At 39.0% G+C, this 22022-nt stretch overlaps 1 protein-coding gene across 1 annotated transcript in view; it reads right to left on the reverse strand.

Moving 5' to 3' along the window:
• The window catches only part of akap9 (A kinase (PRKA) anchor protein 9), a 117961-nt gene that overhangs the window by 85305 nt on the left and 10634 nt on the right, over positions 1–22022 (reverse strand). Inside the window, 7 exon segments of the mRNA XM_030740365.1 lie at positions 12184–13918; positions 14034–14231; positions 14440–14465; positions 14468–14594; positions 15506–15655; positions 16996–17058; positions 17730–17774. Coding sequence (XP_030596225.1) covers positions 12184–13918; positions 14034–14231; positions 14440–14465; positions 14468–14594; positions 15506–15655; positions 16996–17058; positions 17730–17774 — 2344 coding nt within the window.

The following is a 22022-nucleotide window of genomic DNA, read 5'->3' on the forward strand; positions in this document are numbered from 1 at the left end:
TAACAAAAAAGTCCCCTCATTTTTCTTTTCTGCCACCTCTCAGACAAAAAGGTATTCATGCACTGTTCAGAAAATAAAAGAGGTGGGGGGGAAAAAAAAAAAAAAAAAAAAATCGAGGACTGAAGGAAACCGTGGCTTGTATCTCTAGTAAGGGAGGAGAACTTTCAATTATATTATTATATTATTATATTATTATTAAGCTTGCATGCTTTCTCTTCTAAGGAACAGCTTGAAATTCTAATTCAGCACTTTGAATCAACTCCAGGTCTTTAATCTTCTTAATTTTTTTTTTTTTTTATTATACATGCATGCAATAACAAGGGATCAGGCCTCACCCAGCCACAAAAGTACTTGTCAGCCAATTGTCCAATTACATCTGAGCTTCTGAAAATGGGGGAATATTTATAAAAATGGCTGTAATTCCTAAATAGTTAATGCAAAATTTTAGTTGAACTCCATGAATTAAAACTCAAATTCTACACTTCAGCCACATAACTGATTTAATATCCACCGTGGTGATGTACATAGGCAAAACTACAAATATTGTACCTTTTACCAAAACTATATGAAACTAACTGAAAATTATTTATCTGGTGCGTAATTAGTAACAGATAAAACAAACTAACATAAGCAGATCTGCAACTCATGATTTTCTCAATCAAAAAAAAAGGTTAACAATAAATTTCTTCAATCATTGAGATTGGGAAACAAAAGACAATTTCACCATTATAATTTTTAGGAAAGAAGGTGGAGTCTTCAAATTCTCCAAATACAGAAGATATTCAGTTTGTTATTAAATAAGTCAACTGCTGATGTCAATTTACAATTCATTTTAAAATAATGACATTACCATATAAACAGAAGCAGAGTAATTGTCTATAGATTGCCTGTTCAGTCACATTTGAAACAACAAAGCCAATTACTGAGTGTAACTCCTGCCACCATGGCAGAAAGTAATGTAAGTAAACATTTTTCAGAATAATTTAATTGGATATACACCTCTGGAAATTGTTTTATTAAACTAAAGTTGGGAGGAGAGAACAAGCTTATAGTTACAAAATCAAACAGTGGAGGGCAGCAGCATCTCGGTCAAAAGAAAGAAAAGGACTGCTTTCGCCCATTAAAAATAGATGAACATGGATTTATTTTATTATATTTCTGCCTTAAAGTATGTAGAAAGTATGAACTTGCACATAAATGCTAACTTCACAGGCCCCAACAGCCAGTAACCAAAATTTGGATGAGTAAAAAAGGAAGTGAAAGGCTAACTTTTGATTCAGTGAATTTTCTTCATTATACCACAGGACAGTATATACATCATGTTTGAGACAAAAACACTTATAATTTATAATTCAGTGGTGCTTAGTGTCTGGATTCTTATGTTAGCACCTCTCTTCTCTCTGAAAACCACATGGAAGGGCTGACAAGGTACTTCCACATGTTTGTGGGCTAACAAAAGGCGCCTTAGTGAATATTTCATTAGTTAAGGCTTTGTTGTCAACTGAAGTGGGTCAGGTAGCTTCCACGTGCTGCACAGGATGTGCAGACCAGCTTCTGTTTGAAGTTATCTTTAGTACTCTCAGTCATGTCACTTGCCCTGTTCAGACTTGTCTCCAACATACATAAAATCAGCCAATCAAATATTAAAATGAGTCCCTGTGTTTAAGCGTAAACTGTAAATGTGCAAGCAGAACAGCAAGAAATGGTATCAGTACAGCGTCAGTGCTGTTTAAAATCTACAAACTGTGGCATTAACAACAGAGTGAGTGTAAAGGCATCTATAAAAAATAAACTTTTAGGTTCTGAGTGTTGTACATGTTTTCTGTGAAAATATCCAGTAACTTACTTTCATATTTGCAGGTTAAGTTTACTTCCAAATCTAATTTGCCTAAAAATGTGTGCAAACATTTCTGCTGGGTCCTGCTTAAAGCGGTGCATCACCTGTCGTGGGCTGTGACCTCCTGCAGTCGCTGCTGCAGCATGAAGAGCTCAGTTGCGTATCGCTCCTCTGTCTCTGTGGTCTGCTGCTGGTAGTGAGCTCTGAGACGCTCCATCTCTTGCCTGTGACTCTCCTCCAGGTGCAGCTGCTTCTCCTTGGCCTCGGCCTTCAGCCTCTGCAATTCCACGGAAAGGGAGGTAGATGCACCAGGCCGCTCCTCCGGATCTAATCAATACAGAGGTAAAATGTGAAATACAATATGCTTAACTAGAAAGCATCTGAGATTAAAATCAATTAGATGAGACTTTTATATTTGTTCTGGGAATGCAGTCTGCTGCAGTGGCAAAAGACTACATCTAAATGTCCAGTACAAAGTGAATGAGCAATCAAGAAATGACATTTGCCAGTAAAAGTTAAACTGATTTTTTTTTTTTTGACAGCATAACAAGTTATCACATATTTACCATTAACAGGTATAGACATACTTCAGTATATGTATATCCAGTGTCTGCAATATACTGCAGTTTCTGCCATCTGTTACCTAAACTGCATTTGCATTCTTTTATGAATGTGAAACATTTGAGAAATACAAAGCACTTCACACAAATATAAAAATGCACCACACAAACAACACACCAGCCTAAGGTGTGAGCGACCTTTGAGGCACAGCAACCATTAAACACTTCAGCAGCGTAAATCTACAAACTTTAAATCCTACAGCTGCAAAGAGCATACAAAAGAAAGAATAACACTGAATGATAAAGCTGGGATTAATAAGACTTATTATTACATACTTATACATGCTTTTAAACAGCACCTTATCATAAAATAGCTTTTAATCTTCTATCAGAGAGGTGAGCTCTAGATTTACCTTCACTTGTTGAAGGGCTTAAAGTGGCGACCTGCTCACGGAGGTCAGAGAGCTCCTTCTCACTGTTTCTCTTCAGCTCACTGTACGCCATCTGCAGTTCATTTATCTGGAGAACAACAAATTTATTGGTACTCTTCTGTTCACACTTTAACCTTTGTTTGTCAGACAACAAACCTGCCAAACAAACACGTCAGTATTACAAACTAAATGCAAAATGTGGTGTATAGTGAACATTATTCACTATAGTACAATTGCCATAGTATACCTTTTATTTTTTAGATGCATCTAACTTGTCAGTTTTATACTAACATTAAATGACTCAGTAAAATTCACGCATTAATGCACAGTCCAAACTGCTACTTAAGAAATTTTACAGCCAATTAAACTTTATAAACAGAAAGCAAAACATGCTTCCAAAGATTTAATAGCATTTCTGTTTATTTATTTTAAACAGTACAATATTTGTTTGAATCTTTTCCAGCCAAGTGATTTTCTTTCAGCAATGCATTATGAGGGAGACTGCCTCAAAATTCAATTCTCATTATACTTTAATTTTGCTACAGTTCTGGTGTGAACATAATTACATAAAAACAAACACTCAAAGCCTGCTCAGAATAAGTCTTCAGCGTGGAACTGAAGCACAGCTTATGGCTACAGGTGAGTAAGTTTCTACCTTGTTCCCATCATCTCTAAGCAGAGCCTGGAGCTGTGAGAGTCGATGATGTTCCTGCTCCATCCTCTCCCTGACCTGCTGAAGCTCTCTGCATAGCTCTAAAAATAAAAATAAAGTAAAATAGACAGGAGGGTTACATTTGGTTTTAGTATTTGAATGTGTACCTACAGTGGGTAAGGTAAAAGCATTTGGTAGCCACACAGTAATTAACGATGCTACAGTGTGTTTTATTATGCACAGTATTTGTTGAATATACTTATTAAAAGTGTACCTCTGGCCTCTAGGATAATGGAGGTGGATTCGCTCGTCACTGGTTGTTCTTGTGAAATTAGCGGCTGGCTCTCTGCATCGACATTCTCCAAAAACTCTTCACCAAAGAGTTTTTGAAAAGCCTGAAAAAGACAAAGACAATGTTGAATGCGATGATACTGAAGTTCCACACTTAAAAAATAAATAAATAAATAATTCGGAAATATTATTCTTTACTAATTACCAGAATAATCGCAGAGCATTCTTGTGACACAGCTTGCATCGTGTCCTGGTATTTGAAGCTTTTTTGCTCATCTAAGAAAAACAAGGACAAAATGATACAGGTAAAATAATATTATACAAGTTCTGATCTATGACTATAAGCATCTAGTATGAAAATCCTGCAGGACATGTGAGCCCATCTGATTGCTGTTCTGGTTTCATCGATCACTGACAGCTCTGTTTTGCCACAAACACAGATGCACACAAAGCCCTCAATCTGCTCACTCTGCGTATCGTGATGTTTCAGGTCCTGCAGATGCAGCTCTAGAGAGTGCGTGCGGGCATCGGTCTCCTCCTGCAGCAGCTCAAACTGGGCGGCGTGGATCTGAGACAGGCTAATGCGCTGGGCTTCCATCTGCAGCCTGCACTCACCCTTAAAGCAAGAAGAAGACATCATCTCATCAACATCAAATAATCCACAGAGGAATGTGCCTTTCCATCCAGATATACAGTATAGATATGCTATTAGATATATATTGTACTCTTTACATGTAGAGCATTTTAATATAGATAAAATGTTTGTTTTGGGATTTTTTTTTGGGGGGGGGGGGGGGGGCTTTTGATAAAATAGATTAAAAAAAAAAAAAAAAACCCTGGAAGACATTAAACATATTATTTATAAACGAAGAGGGGTGGCGATTTTAATTTCAAATGCCCTGCACTATGAACATATTGCAGAACATAAAGACAGGGAGGGTCGATTTATTTTAATTACGGGAATAATAGATGGCGTCCTGATTAGTTTATTTAACGTCTATGCTCCACCTGGTAGCAAATGGCCATTTTATAAACACATATTTGAATTAGCAGCAACAAAGAGTCAAGGCATAATGATCTGCGCAGGGGATTTTAATGTCCGGTTAAACCCAAATTTGGATTCATCAAACGGTAAATCGAACTCCAAAAACACCAGTAAAAGAATTAGAAATATGATGGATGAACTGGGAATAGTGGATGTATGGAGGGATAAGAACCCAACCAGTCATGACTACACGCACTATTCCCCTTCCTATAATGTATACTCACGAATTGATTATTTTTTCATGTTTAAAAGGGACATCCATAGAATAGAAAGTTGGGAGATTGGCACGTCTCCTATTTCAGACCACAGCCCAATCTATATCTCTTTTCACCTGACTAATAAAAGTAGATCCACTCTCTGGAGGTTAAATACAAACTTATTAAATAATACAATCATTAAGGAGAATATGAAAACTGAAATTAAAAGATACCTGGATGAGAACGATAATGAAGAGGTGGGTCCAATAATACTTTGGGATGCTATGAAGGCGGTACTCAGAGGGAAAATAATAGCAATTTCCTCCAACGAAAAGAAAACCAGACAACAAAAGCAAAACCATTTGGAAGAGGAGCTAAAGAAGCTTCAGAAAGAACATTCCAAAACCCTTCAGGAGGCAACTAGGATCAAAATTGAGGCATTAAAAAAAAGAACTGAATAGTCTGAATATCCAAGAAATACAAAAAAAACTTCTCTTCACTAGACAGAAATACTACGAAGCAGGGGGAAAATCCTTGAGGCTCTTAGCATTTAAACTACAAAAGCAACAAGCTGACAGAACTATTCACAAAATAAAAAATATTTATACAAATAGGGTTGAAACAGGCTTAGAGAATATTCACAAATGCTTTAAAAACTTTTTCCAAACTTTATATTCCCAACCCAAATTGAACAATGAAGAGCTGATAGACGCCTTTCTTTCCCACCTTTCTCTTCCCAACGTTACAACCAAACAAAACGAACAATTAATATCAGAGATAACTGAAGCAGAATTAAGATCAGTCATTGGAAAGCTGAAAGGAGGGAAATCCCCAGGAACAGACAGATTTACTGCTGAATGGTACAGAGAAATGCAAGATCAGTTAGTCCCTGTTTTATTAAGAGCTTTTAATTATGTACTGGAAAAGAAAATAATCCCCCCTTCATGGAGAGATGCGATTATTTCACTAATTCCTAAAGAAGGCAAAGATAAGTTGATTTGTGGAAATTACCGCCCAGTAAGTGTATTAAATATCGATTATAAATTATTTACTGCCATAATTTCACAGAGACTGGAAAAAATCTTACCAGAGATAATACATAAGGACCAAACGGGTTTCATCAGACAGAGACAGACGCAGGACAACATTAGAAAAACCCTGCATATCTTAAGTCATGTAGTCCAACAGAAAATAGAAACCCTTGTACTGAGTCTAGATGCAGAGAAGGCCTTTGACTCAGTCGGATGGTCCTTCCTGTATAAAGTGATGTCCAGGTTCGGGTTTCACCGGACCACAATTGATGTAATTGGGGCATTGTACAATAAACCATCTGCTAGGATAAAAATTAACGGAGATCTATCAGACCCCTTTACTTTGGAAAGATAAGATAAACATTACCAAGACTCAGGTTTTAACACTGAATTACAAGCCACAGAACAAATTTAGGAATTTGTATAAATGGAATTGGGAAGCAGAATCCATAAAATATTTAGGGGTCACACTATGCAAGGATTTCTCCAGGACTTTTGATGCTAACTATGGACCCCTAATCTCAAAGCTAAAATCAGACACACAGAGATGGAATTTGATCCCTTTTTCGACTCTATACTCCAGAATAGAGTCAGTGAGGATGAATATACTTCCATGCTTACTCTATTTATTTCAGTGTTTACCTATTCAGATCACAGATAGGCAATTCGTGGAGTGGGACAGGCAAGGGAAAAAGGCCAGAGTGAGATACAGAATTCTGCAGTTAAAAAAGGAAAAAGGAGGACTGGGTCTCCCCGATTTACAAGTCTATTACCTTGCAGCTCAGTTAAGACCAGTGATTTGTCTTTGCTCTTCATCTTATGATGCAGTATGGAAAGATATAGAAGGTACAACGGTGGAAGTAATACCTTTATTATCAGTATTAATGGATAAAGATCTACAAGAGGAGCTGACAATAACACATGACTCAATGCTTTATACACTGCTGGATTCCTGGAAAAAGATAGTTAAATTGTGCAAATTAGATAATCAGATCAAAATTCTCAGATGGTGTGCCTTTGATTCAGCTTTTAAGCCAAACAAGAGTGATGGGAGATTTATAAGCTGGATCCCAAAAGGATTGACCACTTATTATTCATTTACCCAGAAGGGGGCGTTTCAGAGTTTTGAGGAACTCCAAAGGTCTAAAGGGTTGAAAAAGGATGACTTCTACAGATATCTGCAGGTCAGGACCTATTTTAATCAAAACTTACAAGAAACTTGGGAAACTGCTGAACCAGGATTTTTAATGTGTTTCTGTCTCTGTTGAAATCAGATTCATGTACAGAACTTGTTTCGAGATTATATAACGGGATTCTTTTGTCAAAACAAGGTGATACAGACTATATAAGAAATAAGTGGTTAAAAGAAGGAAATTTGACTATTTCGTCTGAAAGCTGGGAATGGATTAACAAATTACACTGGATGACCTCGAGCTCCAATATATGGAGAGAATTCTGTTGGAAAAACACTGTTTGATACTTTGTAACTCCAGCTCAGCAAAAATATCAAGGCAGGGGACACGCCTGTTGGAGACTCTGTGGGACAAACGAGGCAAACCATCATCATATATTCTGGGGTTGCCCAGTGATTGAGGCATTTTGGGAGCAGTTATGTGTTCACTTGAATAACATCTTCACTGTGAGAATCCCCTGTGAATGTGAAGCCTTGTACTTTGGAGACATCCCATGCAATAACTGGTCTATGAAAGATAAAAAACTGTTGTTAATGCTTCTGGCGGCAGGCAAAAAGACGATCACTAGGAAATGGTTAAAACCTGAAGCACCTACTACAATTGATGAATGGTTCGTAATTATCCAGGAAATTTACATTCTAGAGAAGTTGTCATTCACTATTAAAGGTCAAAGGGAATCTTTTTTCAGGATCTGGTCAAAATGGACAAATTATGTTAAACCAGTAATCCCAGTGGATTAAACATGTCTGTTACACAAAAATATTGTCATGTTACATGAGGTATCCCTGTTTTGATCCTGGCATACATACACATTTGACTGTATTTTCCCTTGACATGATGAGAGGGGGAGTCACCCCTCCCAACTTACAGGTTATATTTATATGTTTGGTTATTTTACTTAATCTAGGATTGTAGTTTTTTTGTGTCTCCACCGGGTTTTTCTCCCGACACGATAAGATTCGGAGCCCCCCCCGCTCACAGGTTATGTTCATTTGTTTGTTTATTCTATTCAAAACTGGATTAGCAACTGACTTTTGGATGTGGAATTTAAACTGTACACAGAAGATACTGTCTGTAACATTTGCTTCTCCAAATAAAAAATAAATTAAAAAAAAAAAAAAGTCCAGCAGTTCCCAGCTGTTTACAGACTGTTGTTTATAGAACAGGGGATGCTACACAGAGGTAAACACGGCCCAGTCCCAACTTGTTTGAAATAAAAATGAGCCAATATTTTTCTTAAAATGGTACATTTTCTTAATTTAAACATTTGATATGGTTTCTGTGTTCTACTGTTAATAAAATGTGGGTTTATAAGATTTGAAAAAACAAACAAACAAAAAAAAAAAAAACATATTAGTTATAACTGAGCACAAATTAAATTACGCAGCATAATAAATCAATGTGATAATCAGAAGACTAAAATAATTAAATAATATAACTCCAGCATTCATATTTGTTTGGCAGAGCTGTGATATGAGCCATCTGTGTTTAGAATGACAGGTCTGCCATTATTACTTCTTTAACAAGGAACAAAAGGCACACGGTGAAGCTTCTCTCTCTAATTATGCATCGTGCATTAGCACAAATTCATTATGGCTACACACTCGTGAAACTGTGCTTCTCTTACCTTTGATGTCAAACATTTTAAAGTGCACTCTACATTTTAAATAGGCTGTATTAAAACGATACGATCTCCCTGTTCTCACTACACCTAACGAGTGCAGAGTAGAGACTCCTTTCAAACCTGTAGCTATGCAGATTTTGCTGCTTAAATACATGCAGATGAGAGATGGTCAGTGCCTAACAAATAGATGGCAGGTGTGCTATGATGTGCTGCTCCTATAAATAATGAAAACTGTGGTGGGGAAAAAAATGGCTTCTATGGTTAAAATGACACACCTTATATAACACATACTGAAAAAGAAAAAGCTAAAATATACAAAATCATTCCCGGGTTTGTTTTTAACAGGATTTTTCAAGCGGGAATGGACTGGTTTCTTTAAGGAGTAGCCTACAGTCTAGTTCCTAATGATGAATGGAGATATTTACAGAGATTTTACTGGCATATTTGTTGCACAGAAACTTACAGTTTGTTAGCTGCTCTCTTCAGCATCTGCTTCAGCATCTGGGAGCTGTCAAGGATTAGCTGCAGCTGCTCCCTGACATCAAGGAATATTTTACTTTGAAAAACAGGCTCCCCCCACCCCATGCCTCACAGCATGGCTCTGCTCTGATGACAATTTTTATTTTCTAATTTTTGTAAGGCCGTCTGATAGGACTGCTGATGCAGAGTTTTTTTTTTGTTTTTTTGCCTGGTGAAAATTTTCTGCCTACACAACAAGCTCATCTATTTGGTAATTTGAGGCACGTTGAGTGTGGAAATGATCTGTATTAATCTTTTTTTTTTTTAAAGTCAGGTTGGTGCAGGATAGAAGCACAGCTTTCACTGTACTGCAGCTGTATCAGCACCTTTTTTATGACCTTTACATCATACTGTTTGATGCATCAAAGCAGCTGAAAACCAAAAGGCAGGATGTGAGCTTAAGTGACATTTACATGTTCAGTCGGCTCTCCCTGGACAACATGCGTCGAGCGGCCGGCCGTCCCATGTCTGCTTACCTAAAGAAGCAAGCAGAGTAAACATATTGTAGTTTTTAAAACTAATATTTCCCCACAAATGCTGACAAATAAGACAATGATGGACAGAAAGGTAAGATGCACCGTTATGGATCACTTCCTGAGAGGGAGCATGGAGTAACTGCAGTAACTTGTTCCTAAAGTATCCACTACACTTTGCAATGGAAGCAGGAATTTTATACCACTTATTTCACATCCAGTGTTGACTCTACACAGAACATCAGAAAATATAGATCTTGCACAGCAAATCAATAACATATCTACTAAAATAAAACTTTCCAGTGCCACTATATATCTAACACTTTTTTTTCATGCTTTTTCTAAGCTTTTGCATGTTTGGCTTTTCCAACCCAGGAGGTGAAACTAATGACGAGGCACAGATGTGAAAATGGCAGACAGACACCGTACACAATCTTTTGGATTCTTGGTGTTTTTATGACACAGCTTGAAGTGACACAGACACAGAAGTGACTGGGTTAAAATGGCTTCTCACCTCAAACCCTTCACTCCCTGCAGGATGGAAAGAAACTAGAATGTACACATTTCTACACAACGGCAATGATTCAAAGCCATCAGAAGACTCGTTGACTGCGTTTCTTCCCTATTTTCAGCCATTTTTAAAGGATTGAGGACGAGCTGATTATAAATATTGAATAGCACCCCTTTAAAAGCAGAAATGAGCGGAATATCAATGGACACTTCAATGCAACACGCAGGCTGTATTGTGCGTGCACATTTCCCACAATTACTGCACTGAATGATCTGCATAAACTTGAAAATGTATCTTTTGGCACAGCAGTCTGACTATGTTGCTAGTGTTACCTTTCAGAGCAAGCCTGAACGCAATCTGCAATCATAACTGTTTCTCACTAGAGAGAAGACATATCAGTGCTGAAACGCCTCAGTCATACTCTCTTCAATATTTCAACAAGATGCGGCTATGAATGCACAAATACATTTCATCATGCTGATAATAATAATAATAATAATAATAATAATACCCCAGCATTAACTGTGATGGATGTAGTTTTAACTCTTTTGATATGCATAGTTTTTATGAAAAGCCTTTTAATCATTTAATCAGATATATATAGTAATCAGACTTGAAAAAGGTAAAGAGAAAGGTAGCAGCATGCTGCAGCAGATACATGTGAGTGCCTACCTCTTGCTGATGTAGCCTTTGCCTCCGTCTCCCTGGTATCCGTCAGTGGTGTCCTCCTTACTGGCCCTCTCTTGTGAACGAGACGCAACCTGGCTCTCCATCTGAGGCTGCATCTCATCCTCTGCAGCACTTTTAGCTCTCTCTTCCTCAGTCACTGCCTCCTCTTTCTCCTCCCTTTGTCTTTCTTCTCTGTTCTCTGAAAACACGGAGCCCACTTTGCGCTCCTGCTTCGCCCTCTGCCGCCTCTTGCGCCTGCTTGACCCTGAGGCTGAGGACTTCTGCGGGGAGGATCGTCCTTCAACAGGTCCCTCCCCTGAGGACTGCACTGCTGCTGGGGATGGAGTATGTGAAAGCCTGTGGAGCTCCAGAGTCTGCCGGATGCTGTCTCTTTCGTCTTCAGCTGCCTGTAAGAGGGACTGAAGAGCCTTGATCTCCTCTTGCAGAGATTGAATCTGAATATGATGATCCACTGAAGAACAAACTGGCTCAAGGGCTGCCTCATCTTCCTGGAGCTTAGCTTTTCTCTGGGCATCCTGCCCTCTTATCTGCTCCGTCTTAATCTCCTGCTTCTTTTCCAGTTCCTTCTCTAGGATTTCATTTTGGGCGATGACCTCAGAGTTTTCTTTTCTCACTTTCAGCAGCTCTTCTTCTAGTTGTCCCACTTTGCTCTCTGTAAACATTAATTGCTCTGTAACTTCAGAAAGCCTTCCAGTCAGGCTTTCCTTCTCACTCAAAGTAACATTAAGCTTCTCCATTAGTTCAGTAGAATGTTTTTCAGTCACAGCTTTATCAGTATTTGTGTCCTCCATATTGTCATCTCTGCTGCCCTCCTCCAGCTCTCGAATCTGTGACTGAAGGCTGGCGATTTTTGCCTCAAATTCAAGTGTCTCCTTCCGCGTCCTCTCTTCCAACTGTGTCTTTGCCTCAATGAGACACTTGTACTCTTCTTTGAGCTCCTGATAGTTTACCTCAAAATTCTTTTCAGCAAAGGAGAAAGTAGTCCTCTGCTTTTCCACTTCTTCCCTAAGCTCAGCTACTTGTTGCTGCGTTTGATTGCTCTGTGCTGTGAGTGCCTCAATTTTCAGAATTTTTGAGTTGATCTCTTCTTTCAAAGTGTTATTTGATTGGATCAGTGACTCCTTTTCCAGTTCAAGCTCTTTTAGTTTGTTCTCCCAGTGCTGTTCTCTCGCTTTTGTCTGGTTTTCAAGCACCTCCATCTTTTTTAGTAATGTCTGAATTTCAGTCTCCATTCTTGTTCGTTCTTCTCCCCCCTTTCTAAGTTCCTCAAGCTCGGCCTGAAGCTCTTGGAGCTGCTCGACGAGCTCATTTGCTTTAGAGCTGTGCAAAGCCATCTTGAGGTCTTCTTTGAGCCCAAGAATTTGGTGCAAAAGTTCATCTCGCTCTGCGGCAAAACTTGCCTTCTCTCTTTGTAACAAACGCAGTTCGTCTTCATGACCAATTCGCAGCTCATCCAGCGCTTTCTCGTGTTTGCTAGCAGCTTCGTTGAGAAGGTTTTCTGTGTTTAGAAAGTTCTCTTTTTGCAGTTCTTCCCTAAGATTGGTGAGCTCTTCTTCATGGCTAAATAGAAGCTGAGTTCTCAGTCGTTCCAGCTCTGCTTCCTGTGACTCTGCCATGCGGTCCAGCACAGCATCTTTTTCTTTCTCCAGCATCTCCAACTTGATCTTGTAATTGGTTATTTCAGATTCATGTTTTGTTTCAGCTTCTTGTGCAGCTTCCTGAAGACCATGCAGCTCAGTCCTCAGATTGTCAATGGTCTCTTGGAGCTGCTGCAGCTCAACGTGTTGGCTTTCCTGAGAGATAAGACTGTGGGATACCTGCTCCACCTTTTCTTTAGCTAAATGGAGCTCTTGAAGAAGATCATCCAACCTGGCCTGCAGGCTGACCTTCTCTTGGGCTATTTCACTAAGCTCACGTCTGGCTTTATCATGCATAGATTGAGACTGCTCTAAAGTTTCTTGGAGCTCCCTAATTTTAGTATTGAGGATGTCCACCTCAACAGTGTTGTCAGTGGAACTTTGAGACAGTTGTGCTTTTAGAAGCTCGAGCTCTGCATGATGCTGCTCAGTCATTTGCTGCACTCTCGCAGCATGCTGCAAATTAAGCTCCTGCTTCATCTCGACAATTTGTTGACCGTACATCTCATCCAGCTCCGCCCTGAGAACTTCAAGCTTCCTCTCAGTCTCTTTCTGCATTTTTTGGACGGTGTCACTCTCTGAAAGGCTGCCCTGGTGACAGCGCTTCTGCAGATCTTCGACTGTGCGCATGAGCTGCATAATTTCATTAGATGACATTCGCTCTTTCTGTCTGGAGGTTGCAAGTTCGCTTTTACAAATTTCTAACTCCTTTTGTTCTTTTTCCAATTGTAATTTACAACTCTCTACTTCATTTGTATGACTCTCTAAGTCAGCCCTTGTGCTTTCCAACTCATCCAGACAGCTTTCCAGCTCAGATTCCTTTGTAGCCATTCGCTGTTGGAGGTGGTGAAGTTGTTTTTCAGAGGTCTCCAGCTCATCTTCGAGCTGTGTAATGGAACAGTCACGTTCTGAAATGACTCTCTCTTTCTCTGCTATAATGAGCGCTTTCTCATCTGACTGCTGTATAATATTCTCATCTGTACTCCTCCCCACATGAGCAAGTTCATCTCTGAGCAGGGTTAGTGACCGCTCATGTTCTGTGATTATTGCAGTTTGCTCTGAAATTAACTGATTTTTCTCTCTTAGTGTTTGTGCAGAAGACTTCTCTGCTGCTCTCAATTCTGTCAGTGACTGCTCCTGACTTGAAATAACTTTTTCTTGTTTAGCAATCAACAAGTCCTTTTCATTTATCCTTTGGGAAAATGATTCTTCAGCTCTTCTCCCTGACTACAAAGACAATTACATCTTAGAAATGCTCGAGCAACATTTAAACCACGCTGTGAAACCACTAAAACACAAAAAACATGAAAATGTAAAGTTAAGATACAAAGCAACTTCTTACCAACTCCATCTCACTGATCTTCTGCTGGAGCTGGCTGATGTGCTCCAGCTGTTGGCTGCTCCTGTCCTGGTGCTTTCTGACCTCAACATTCATCTCTTCCAGCTGCTGTTGGTACTGAACGAGCTGCTGCCTGGCCTGCAGAAGATCAGCTGCAGTGCTGCTGTGACTGGTATTCCTCAGTGTCTCACCTGCCTGCAGCTGTGATTGTCAGTTGGATCAGATGGTAGAAAAATAAAGAGGAAAATGCAGCTTCAGTTTATAAAAGTTACAAGACCAACTTCACAAAGATATATTGATTATTCAATACTTAAACAAGTCAAACTCAAATAGAAGTACCATATTAAAAGCGTAAAAAGTACAGAATAGATAAATAGCTGAGTTCTGGTAAATATTAAAGTATTTTTACCTGCTGGAACTGAATTTGTAGCTTTGGCTTTGCTCTGTCAGCTCCAAAAATTCTTTCATGATCTCATCTTTCTCTTCACGAGCCTGCTGAAGGTTGGATGTGAGCTGGGTGATGATGCCATCTCGCTGCTTCAGCGCTGCTTCAAACTCCTGCAGCTATAAATTCAAATTAAATAGAATTAAGTAAAAATCCCCAAACAGAGATGAATGAGTTGATTTCTTTGAAGCACTAAAAAGGAAGCCAACTCATACAACTACACATACACTGTAAGCCAGTAAAGATCAGGAATAAAAATATTCCTACCATCATCACTTTAACCTCAACGTGAACCTGTTTAATATTAGATCTGATTATAAGTTCTGACACCACCTATTAAAAATACATAGAAAATTAAAAAAAAAAAAGGTTTTAAATTTAACCAGTTTTTCTTTCAGCGTCATTTCCTTGTGCACTTTTTATGAAAGGTTCTAGCTGTGTCTGTTGCAGAAGCCCCCTTTTGATCACTTGGGTTTCACCATGGACCTCAAAGGTGGTTTTTGAGTTTAATGGGTGGAGTCACTGTACTTTGTGTTAAGAACTCACCCCTCAAGAATACATAATCATACAGGGCTACAGTGGACGCTGGTGGAATTGAGTAGCTTTTTAACAAACAATTCATTTGTCTTTGTATACATGTCAAGGCTTATAACTCATATCTTCCATAATGACATTTAAGTCAGAATTTTAATTAGGGCTAGTTTTTAGTTTTGTTTGTAAATATTGCATGCTGTAATGCAAGAGAAAAAAAAAGCAGTAGTACATCTCCACTCTATGTATTTTCTCAACACACTGACTAATGGACAATGTAAGATAAAGAAAAGAGGAGGACCACAAAGAAAGTTCACGGATGTAGTGAAGAAGGACCCGCAGAGTGTTGGTGTGACACAAGAGGATGTTAGGGATAGGGTGAGATGGATGCAGATGATCCACTGTGGCGACCCCTAAAGGGAGCAGCCAGAAGAAGAAGCAGCAGCAGAAATGGAATTAGAAGAAAAACAATGTATAATACTGTACTAAAAATGCTCACCTGCTGCATGCCTTCTGCACCAAATGCAGACCTGATTTCTTCAAGCTCTTGTCTCAGCTCCTCCACTGCCCGGGTCTTGGCCTCTAGTGCATCCTCCAAATCCTGCCTTGTACCCCCCTTTGTCACCTGTTGCGGGGACTCCACCTCCTCCTGAGGCAGTAAATACCATTAAGAGCCATTGAGGCATTTATAAAGATAGAAGATAAGGTTTTAGAACAAGCTTAGCAGTTAGTCCCCACCAATAGCAACAGCTTTTACTTAGAGGAGCCATAAGCTACATGAAAGAAAGTGCACAAAATCAATCAATTCCTGACATATTAATATGTCAGACAGTCTTCCATCTATAGTAGATAACACAAGTTTAACATAGCTGCAGAAAAGTTGTCTGGAATTAGATTAGGAAATGTGGCTGATACATAAGTAGGTACGAATACTAATAAGATTCTTGAGACCCATGTCATTATGATTCTGCTTAAAAGCTTAAATTCTTCATCAGTTCCCATTCTGACCAATTACTGATCTACTGTGTTAAAAAAAATCAGGCCTGGGTGCTGGTTTAACTCACAGGTTGAGCAGGTGATAAGATGCTGCAAGGCTAAATGCCCTAACCCCCCCCCACACACACACACACACACACTTCTTGCTCTTCCTGCTTTCCTGTCTCCACTTCATTGAGCTGTCTAATAAATGCAAAATGCCAAAAAATAAAAGAGCTAGGCCTACACAGGCTTCAATAAAACCATTTCACTACTGAGGAAGAAATCAGAAAAAGACTTGCATGTAACAAAGAAGTTCAAACGCTTCAATTCCATGAGTTTTCCACAGGCTTGGATATATACAATTCTATTATTGTACAAAGATCTGACATTTTCTTTTGATTTTCTTTTTAAAAATAATTTAATCACACTACTTTATATAAATACATTGTAGCAGAAAGATTTCTAGCAACATTTAATATTGTAATTTTGTTTTGGTCTCATATTTATCCAAAATTCCCCGGTAATTCTTTTTGCACTTAAAACCACATTTCTGGTTTTTGCTCTCTAACAGTCTCGGCTGTATTGATCAGCAGCTCGCTGGTTTCTGTCTTTTCAGTTCGAATATAACCTCAGTGACTTTAAAGAGAACAGCTCTTTGTGTAACACCTCCTGTCCTCTAATCATCCACCCCATTTGAACTTCATTCTGCTCCAGCTTTCACAGATAATTTACGCCTCTGAAATGTCACAAAGCCCTGTTCAGTCTGAAACATGTGACTCTTTTCTGCTTTCAAATTTGTCATTTGGAAATAACAATGATCCCCCCCCCTTACATCACAATTTTTAAATGCCTCACATAGATATAGTTAGAGCACAAAACAGGTGTGGTTAGTGGGTTATAGGAAATATTACAGGAGGCTAAAATATTAAGCAAATCCAGAGTAAAGCCCAGCAGCAAGCATTAGCAAGGCCAAAGCAGAGTGGAAAGAACTGCTCGATCAGATTACTGTACCCAGATAAAATCCTTTGAAGGCATCATTAGGTTGTCTGTGATCTCATCAAGGCATCCATTTACCTGTTAATTCACAAGGCTATCAGTCAAACATTAAGATCAGAGAAATGTAACGGAGGAGCCCACATAAATTCAGTGATCGCTGATTTGTATCATTTATTCTCTTTAAAATACTCTCAAAATGTTGATTAAAGTGCATCAACTAAACTCAAAACTTAGACTCATCTCACCGACTCAGTCAGTGAATTACCACGTAATGTCGTAAGTCAACAAAAAGAATAGAGAATTAGAAGATATTTAAAAATCTGTATACTAATACGGATTTTCATAAAAGGCACAGATTGTTTCACTTCTATTTCACTCACGCTCTGAGAAAATGTACAGCAGCCAACAAGGACACGGCGTAAGAACAGAAGTTATTTATCCATGAAGAATATTTCCAGCACATCATAATATCACCTTTCAAGTGGCTAAGAGGACCAGAGACAACAAAGATAACAAAAAGGTATTTCACCCTGCATTATGATTTCCAATTTCCATTTTCAGATGAAACCAGAAGAATATGCAAAAAGGCTCCATGTAAATGATAAACCAAATGATATATAGTGGAACTGTAGATAAGGCAGTTAATAAGCCACAATTTTTCTCCTGCCAAAACAAAGGAAAAAAGAAAGAAAGAAAAGGAACATTTATGACAAAGTGGTGGTTTATATTTTGAGAAAAAACTGTCTCACCTCTGAGGAATAATCCTCTGCAGTGGTGGAAACTTCACTCTCTGGCTGCAACACACAAAAAATAAAACCAACATGTTAGCCACATTCATACATGATTTCAGTCACAGCACTCGCTTCATTTTGTGAATTAATTTTATTAATTTAATTCTTCCAATTTTTAGAAATGATGCCTGCCATATGTCCTATTTCTGTATGCGCACTGCATTAAAATGTGGTGCCAGCCTACTTCTGCTACACAGCTCCTTTCTCACTCCTGCAGTTTAATGACCATCATTATTGAAGCCTATTTTTGGGTTAATTCCTGGGTCATAAATTGAAACTGGGGCGGGGGGCAAAGCAGAAGAGAAATGTCTCGTTAGCTTCAAATGACTGGAGAATGGAAGTACCACATTAGAAAAAGTTGACAGGAATAAGGAAAAAAAAAATTGAACATGCACTTTCCTTCCACTTCATTTTGTGTGAAGAAAGGGGAGAACAGAACGGTCTACAACTTTTGAGGAGTAAAGACATGAAAATTACTTTCATTTTTATTTCATGAAAAGAACGGGACAGTAAAGAACAAATTACACCCAACCCACAACATTTGCAGGGACAACATACTAACACAACCCTACAAGCTGAAAGTATGCCAACCCCAGCCAAGGAACCTCTTACCTGTTGATTTTCAACAGGTAACAGAAGCAGTGATGAGCAGTCAGCCTTGTAACATTGTAGCCTCCATTTCTACACATGCATATTTTTCTCCAGTAGAATCACTGTGGCCCTAACATTTTTCTGCTCAGTACTTTTACACTAAAAGAAAGATGTGTGATTTGTGATATTGCGTGGGACCAGAGCTTGAAGTATATATTGTTCACTAGTAATTGTGTAACAGTTAAATGCGGGAAACATTAAGATGTTTATATGCTGTTAACTTGTATTTGTTTTAGCCTGTAGTTGCTGACAAATGATGACAGCTTAAACCTGAGAGGATCCAAAAATTACAAATTGCAATCAAAATGTTCTGTGACTCGGGCCATAACAAGTAAAAATCATGTGAGATTTAAATTTGGCCAATCTCGCCTTCAGGTTCATCTCCTTGTCTCTCCTTGCACACAGAGATCGCTGGATGGACAACCTGTTCTGAATATTTGTGTATCTGTGATATGTGAAGGATCTCCTCCACTGTGTCAATTCAGCCCTGTAAACTGAATTTCTTATTGGGGAAGAGAACTAAGCCGCATCAACCCAAATCTGGCAATTGAAGATTGTGTTTTGAAATTTTAATGCACTGTGAGTAGGTACACACACTGACAAGCTCGTGTTTGAGGCGCTAAATGTTTTCCCTCAGACGCCTCAGGACATTACAACAGAACTCTTCACTGACAGTCTGACTCTGGGGGACCCATTCACAGTCCATAACTCTATGCTTCGCTCTATGCCCCAACCAGTTGCAGCAGATGGCTCTGCCCCTCCCCCAGCCTAATTCTGCTGAAGGTCTCTTCCTATTAAAATGGATCTCCATTTCCCAATTATTGTCGAGGGCTGCTCATAGGGGATTTCTCTCTAATAACACAGGGTCTCTGCCTTCAAGCATAAAGCACAGTCTGAACTGCTGCTATAAAAATGAAAATGAAAATTGAAGTGCAGGAAAAACAAAAAGCATGCCAGTGGCCGTGTTCCTGCCCTAATTTACCGTCCTCTTGGACACCGCATATTTGTCCACAGAACAAGATCCAGCTCTTATCACCAATGATGATCTTTGCTGTGAAAGTCAGGTCAGTTTGACACTTAAGTAGAGGGTTAACATTTGTGCAAATTTCTCTGGTGAAATCCCCCCATGTGCAAGTGAGAGGTCAGAACAAGATGTCCACAGAGCGCTGGAAGTGGTCTCGAGGTGTACAAGCAGACAGCCTTGAAGGGAAGATCAGCCTAATTTACACGTTTTTTTTTTTCCTTTTTGTGCATGGACTCACTAAACTGCATCTCGTAATATCACAGCTCTATTGCGCCATGACAGTTACACTGATGCAAATATTATTATGCGACGGTCTAAGAGGCATCAGTGAGTCAGCCCACTCATATTTGGGTTTAAATCTCTTTGAGATGCTTGACAGCGGAAAACACTGATGCTGTTGTGTTTCCAAGCAACCCCCTCCTCCCCACCACAGGCCCCATGAGCAGTTAGTCTGGGATAAGGACAAAAAAAACAAAAAAAAAAAAATGTTGTGAGACAGAATAAACAACAACCAAAACATTTTAATTTAAGTGACTCAATAATTTATCAACATAAACAACTCTCACAATCCACTCTGTATGATTCAGTCCCTTAAAATCCATGTTTCATTTGTTGGTGATGCATGCCAGCTGCCATCCAGGCAGGAGTAAATTAGTTTGTCCAGGTCTTTTGTAATAGGGAGAGAGGTGGGCTGCTCCCAAGGTAAAAAAAAAAAAAAGTGCCCGAAACACCAAGGCATTCAGCCAACCTTAAGGTCTGCTGAAAAGTGCTGCAAGGCCACAGGAACTGGTCGCACAGACCGTCACATCTCAGTCTGTTTAAAGGCAATTGTCTGTTTCCATGGTAACCCGGTATTTTGTGGGCATGTACTGCATCAAATGTGCAGAGGGTTCAGGGAAAGAGTGGCTGTTAAAAGAAACCGAGAGGGCTCGAATGATTGGGAGGAGGGAAAAAAAAAAAAAGCCTAAGTGCCCTTAGGTCCACATATTTAAAAAAAAACTGCTTTAGATCGATTTTCTTCAGAACGGTGGCTGAATATTTATTTTTCAGGACTGTTTAGACTAAATGTTCAGGCTCAAACCAATTGTCATAAAATAGAGGAATTCAATGCAGTCTGAAAGGTTATGCAACTTGTAAGGCTTACACACAAGAAAAATGGGGCTGGCACAATAATATTTGTGAAAATGAAATAAATTTCAGAAAACTTAAACACTGAATGTTATCAAATAGCACATTTGATGAAATTACCTCAGTGAACTAAGCAACTAAGATCTTGATCAAATCCAAATCACGCATTAACAGACAAACAACAGACGCTTGTCTAGCAGTCAAGTTTTCTGCAGCAGCGCCAGATCAAACAAATCATGCAAGCACTATATCATAGTGTGGCAGCTTACACCAAATATGTCGATATTGGCCTACGCATACAGTCATCGGCCAGAAAGATGATTAAAGTGACTTTGAATATGGTATAACTGTTGGTGCCAGACAAGCTGGCCTGAGTATTTCAGAAACTGCTGATCTACTCGGATGTTTCTACATCACCATGTCTCGGGTTTACAGAGAATGGTCTGAAAAAAAGAAAATATCCAGTTCTCTGGGTGAAAATGCCTTTTTGATGTCAGAGGTCAGAAGTCAGAGGAGAAAGGCCAGACTGTTACGAGCTGATAGGAAGGCATCAAGAACTCAAATAACCACCCGTTACAACCAAGGTATGAAGAAGAGCACACCAGGTGCCACTCCTCTCAGCTAAAAACAGGAAACTGAGATTAAAATTTGCACAGGCTCACCAAAATTGAAAGCTCTGAAAAACACTGTCTGACCTGATGAGTCTCAATTTCTGCTACAACATTCAGATAGCAGGGTCAGAATTTGGTGTAAACAAAAAGAAAGCATGGATCCATCCAGTTCAGGCTCCTGGCGGTAGTGGAATTAATTTACCTCCCGTCACCACGTCAATTCAAGAGAGCGTCTATGTGCAGACAACAAATCTGCAGCACCTGTGATGCTATCACGTCAATAAAGACCAAAATCTCTCAGGAATATTTTCAGCACCTTGTTCAAATGAAGAACTATGGTAGTTCTGAAGGTAAAACGCACTAAAAATATGAACCTAATAAAGTGAGTATATGCCAATAAACAACAAGAAATGTCAGTAGAGAAAGTTTTCAAATAAAATAAAATCAAATTAAAAATATTGTTAAATGTTTGTTTTTGGTACATGTTTATGTAACCTACCATGCTTACCCTCCATGTTTCAAAAATCAGTATTAAATTTACCTTCAAAATCCAGTATCTGTCAGGTTATAATATGCTGTAAGGTGTGGTCTTATATCATAGACAATGCAAAAATGTTTAAGCTGGGTCTAAGTTGGGGATCATAGGGGAGCTGTTAGACTGGCAAATGGTTGGGGCCTCAAACAGCCAGTCATATTGGCATCACAGGTATAAAGTCAAAACTATAAAGGCCTTTATATGACCTTTTGTCCATATAGTTCAGCTAAGTATGTTGCTTCTTATAAGTGGTGATCCATGGTGATGGTCTTTACTGAAGGTCTCTGTAATTACACGCTTTG

This window comes from Archocentrus centrarchus, chromosome 11, assembly GCF_007364275.1.
Source record: "Archocentrus centrarchus isolate MPI-CPG fArcCen1 chromosome 11, fArcCen1, whole genome shotgun sequence".
In the NCBI taxonomy this organism is placed as follows: domain Eukaryota; kingdom Metazoa; phylum Chordata; class Actinopteri; order Cichliformes; family Cichlidae; genus Archocentrus; species Archocentrus centrarchus.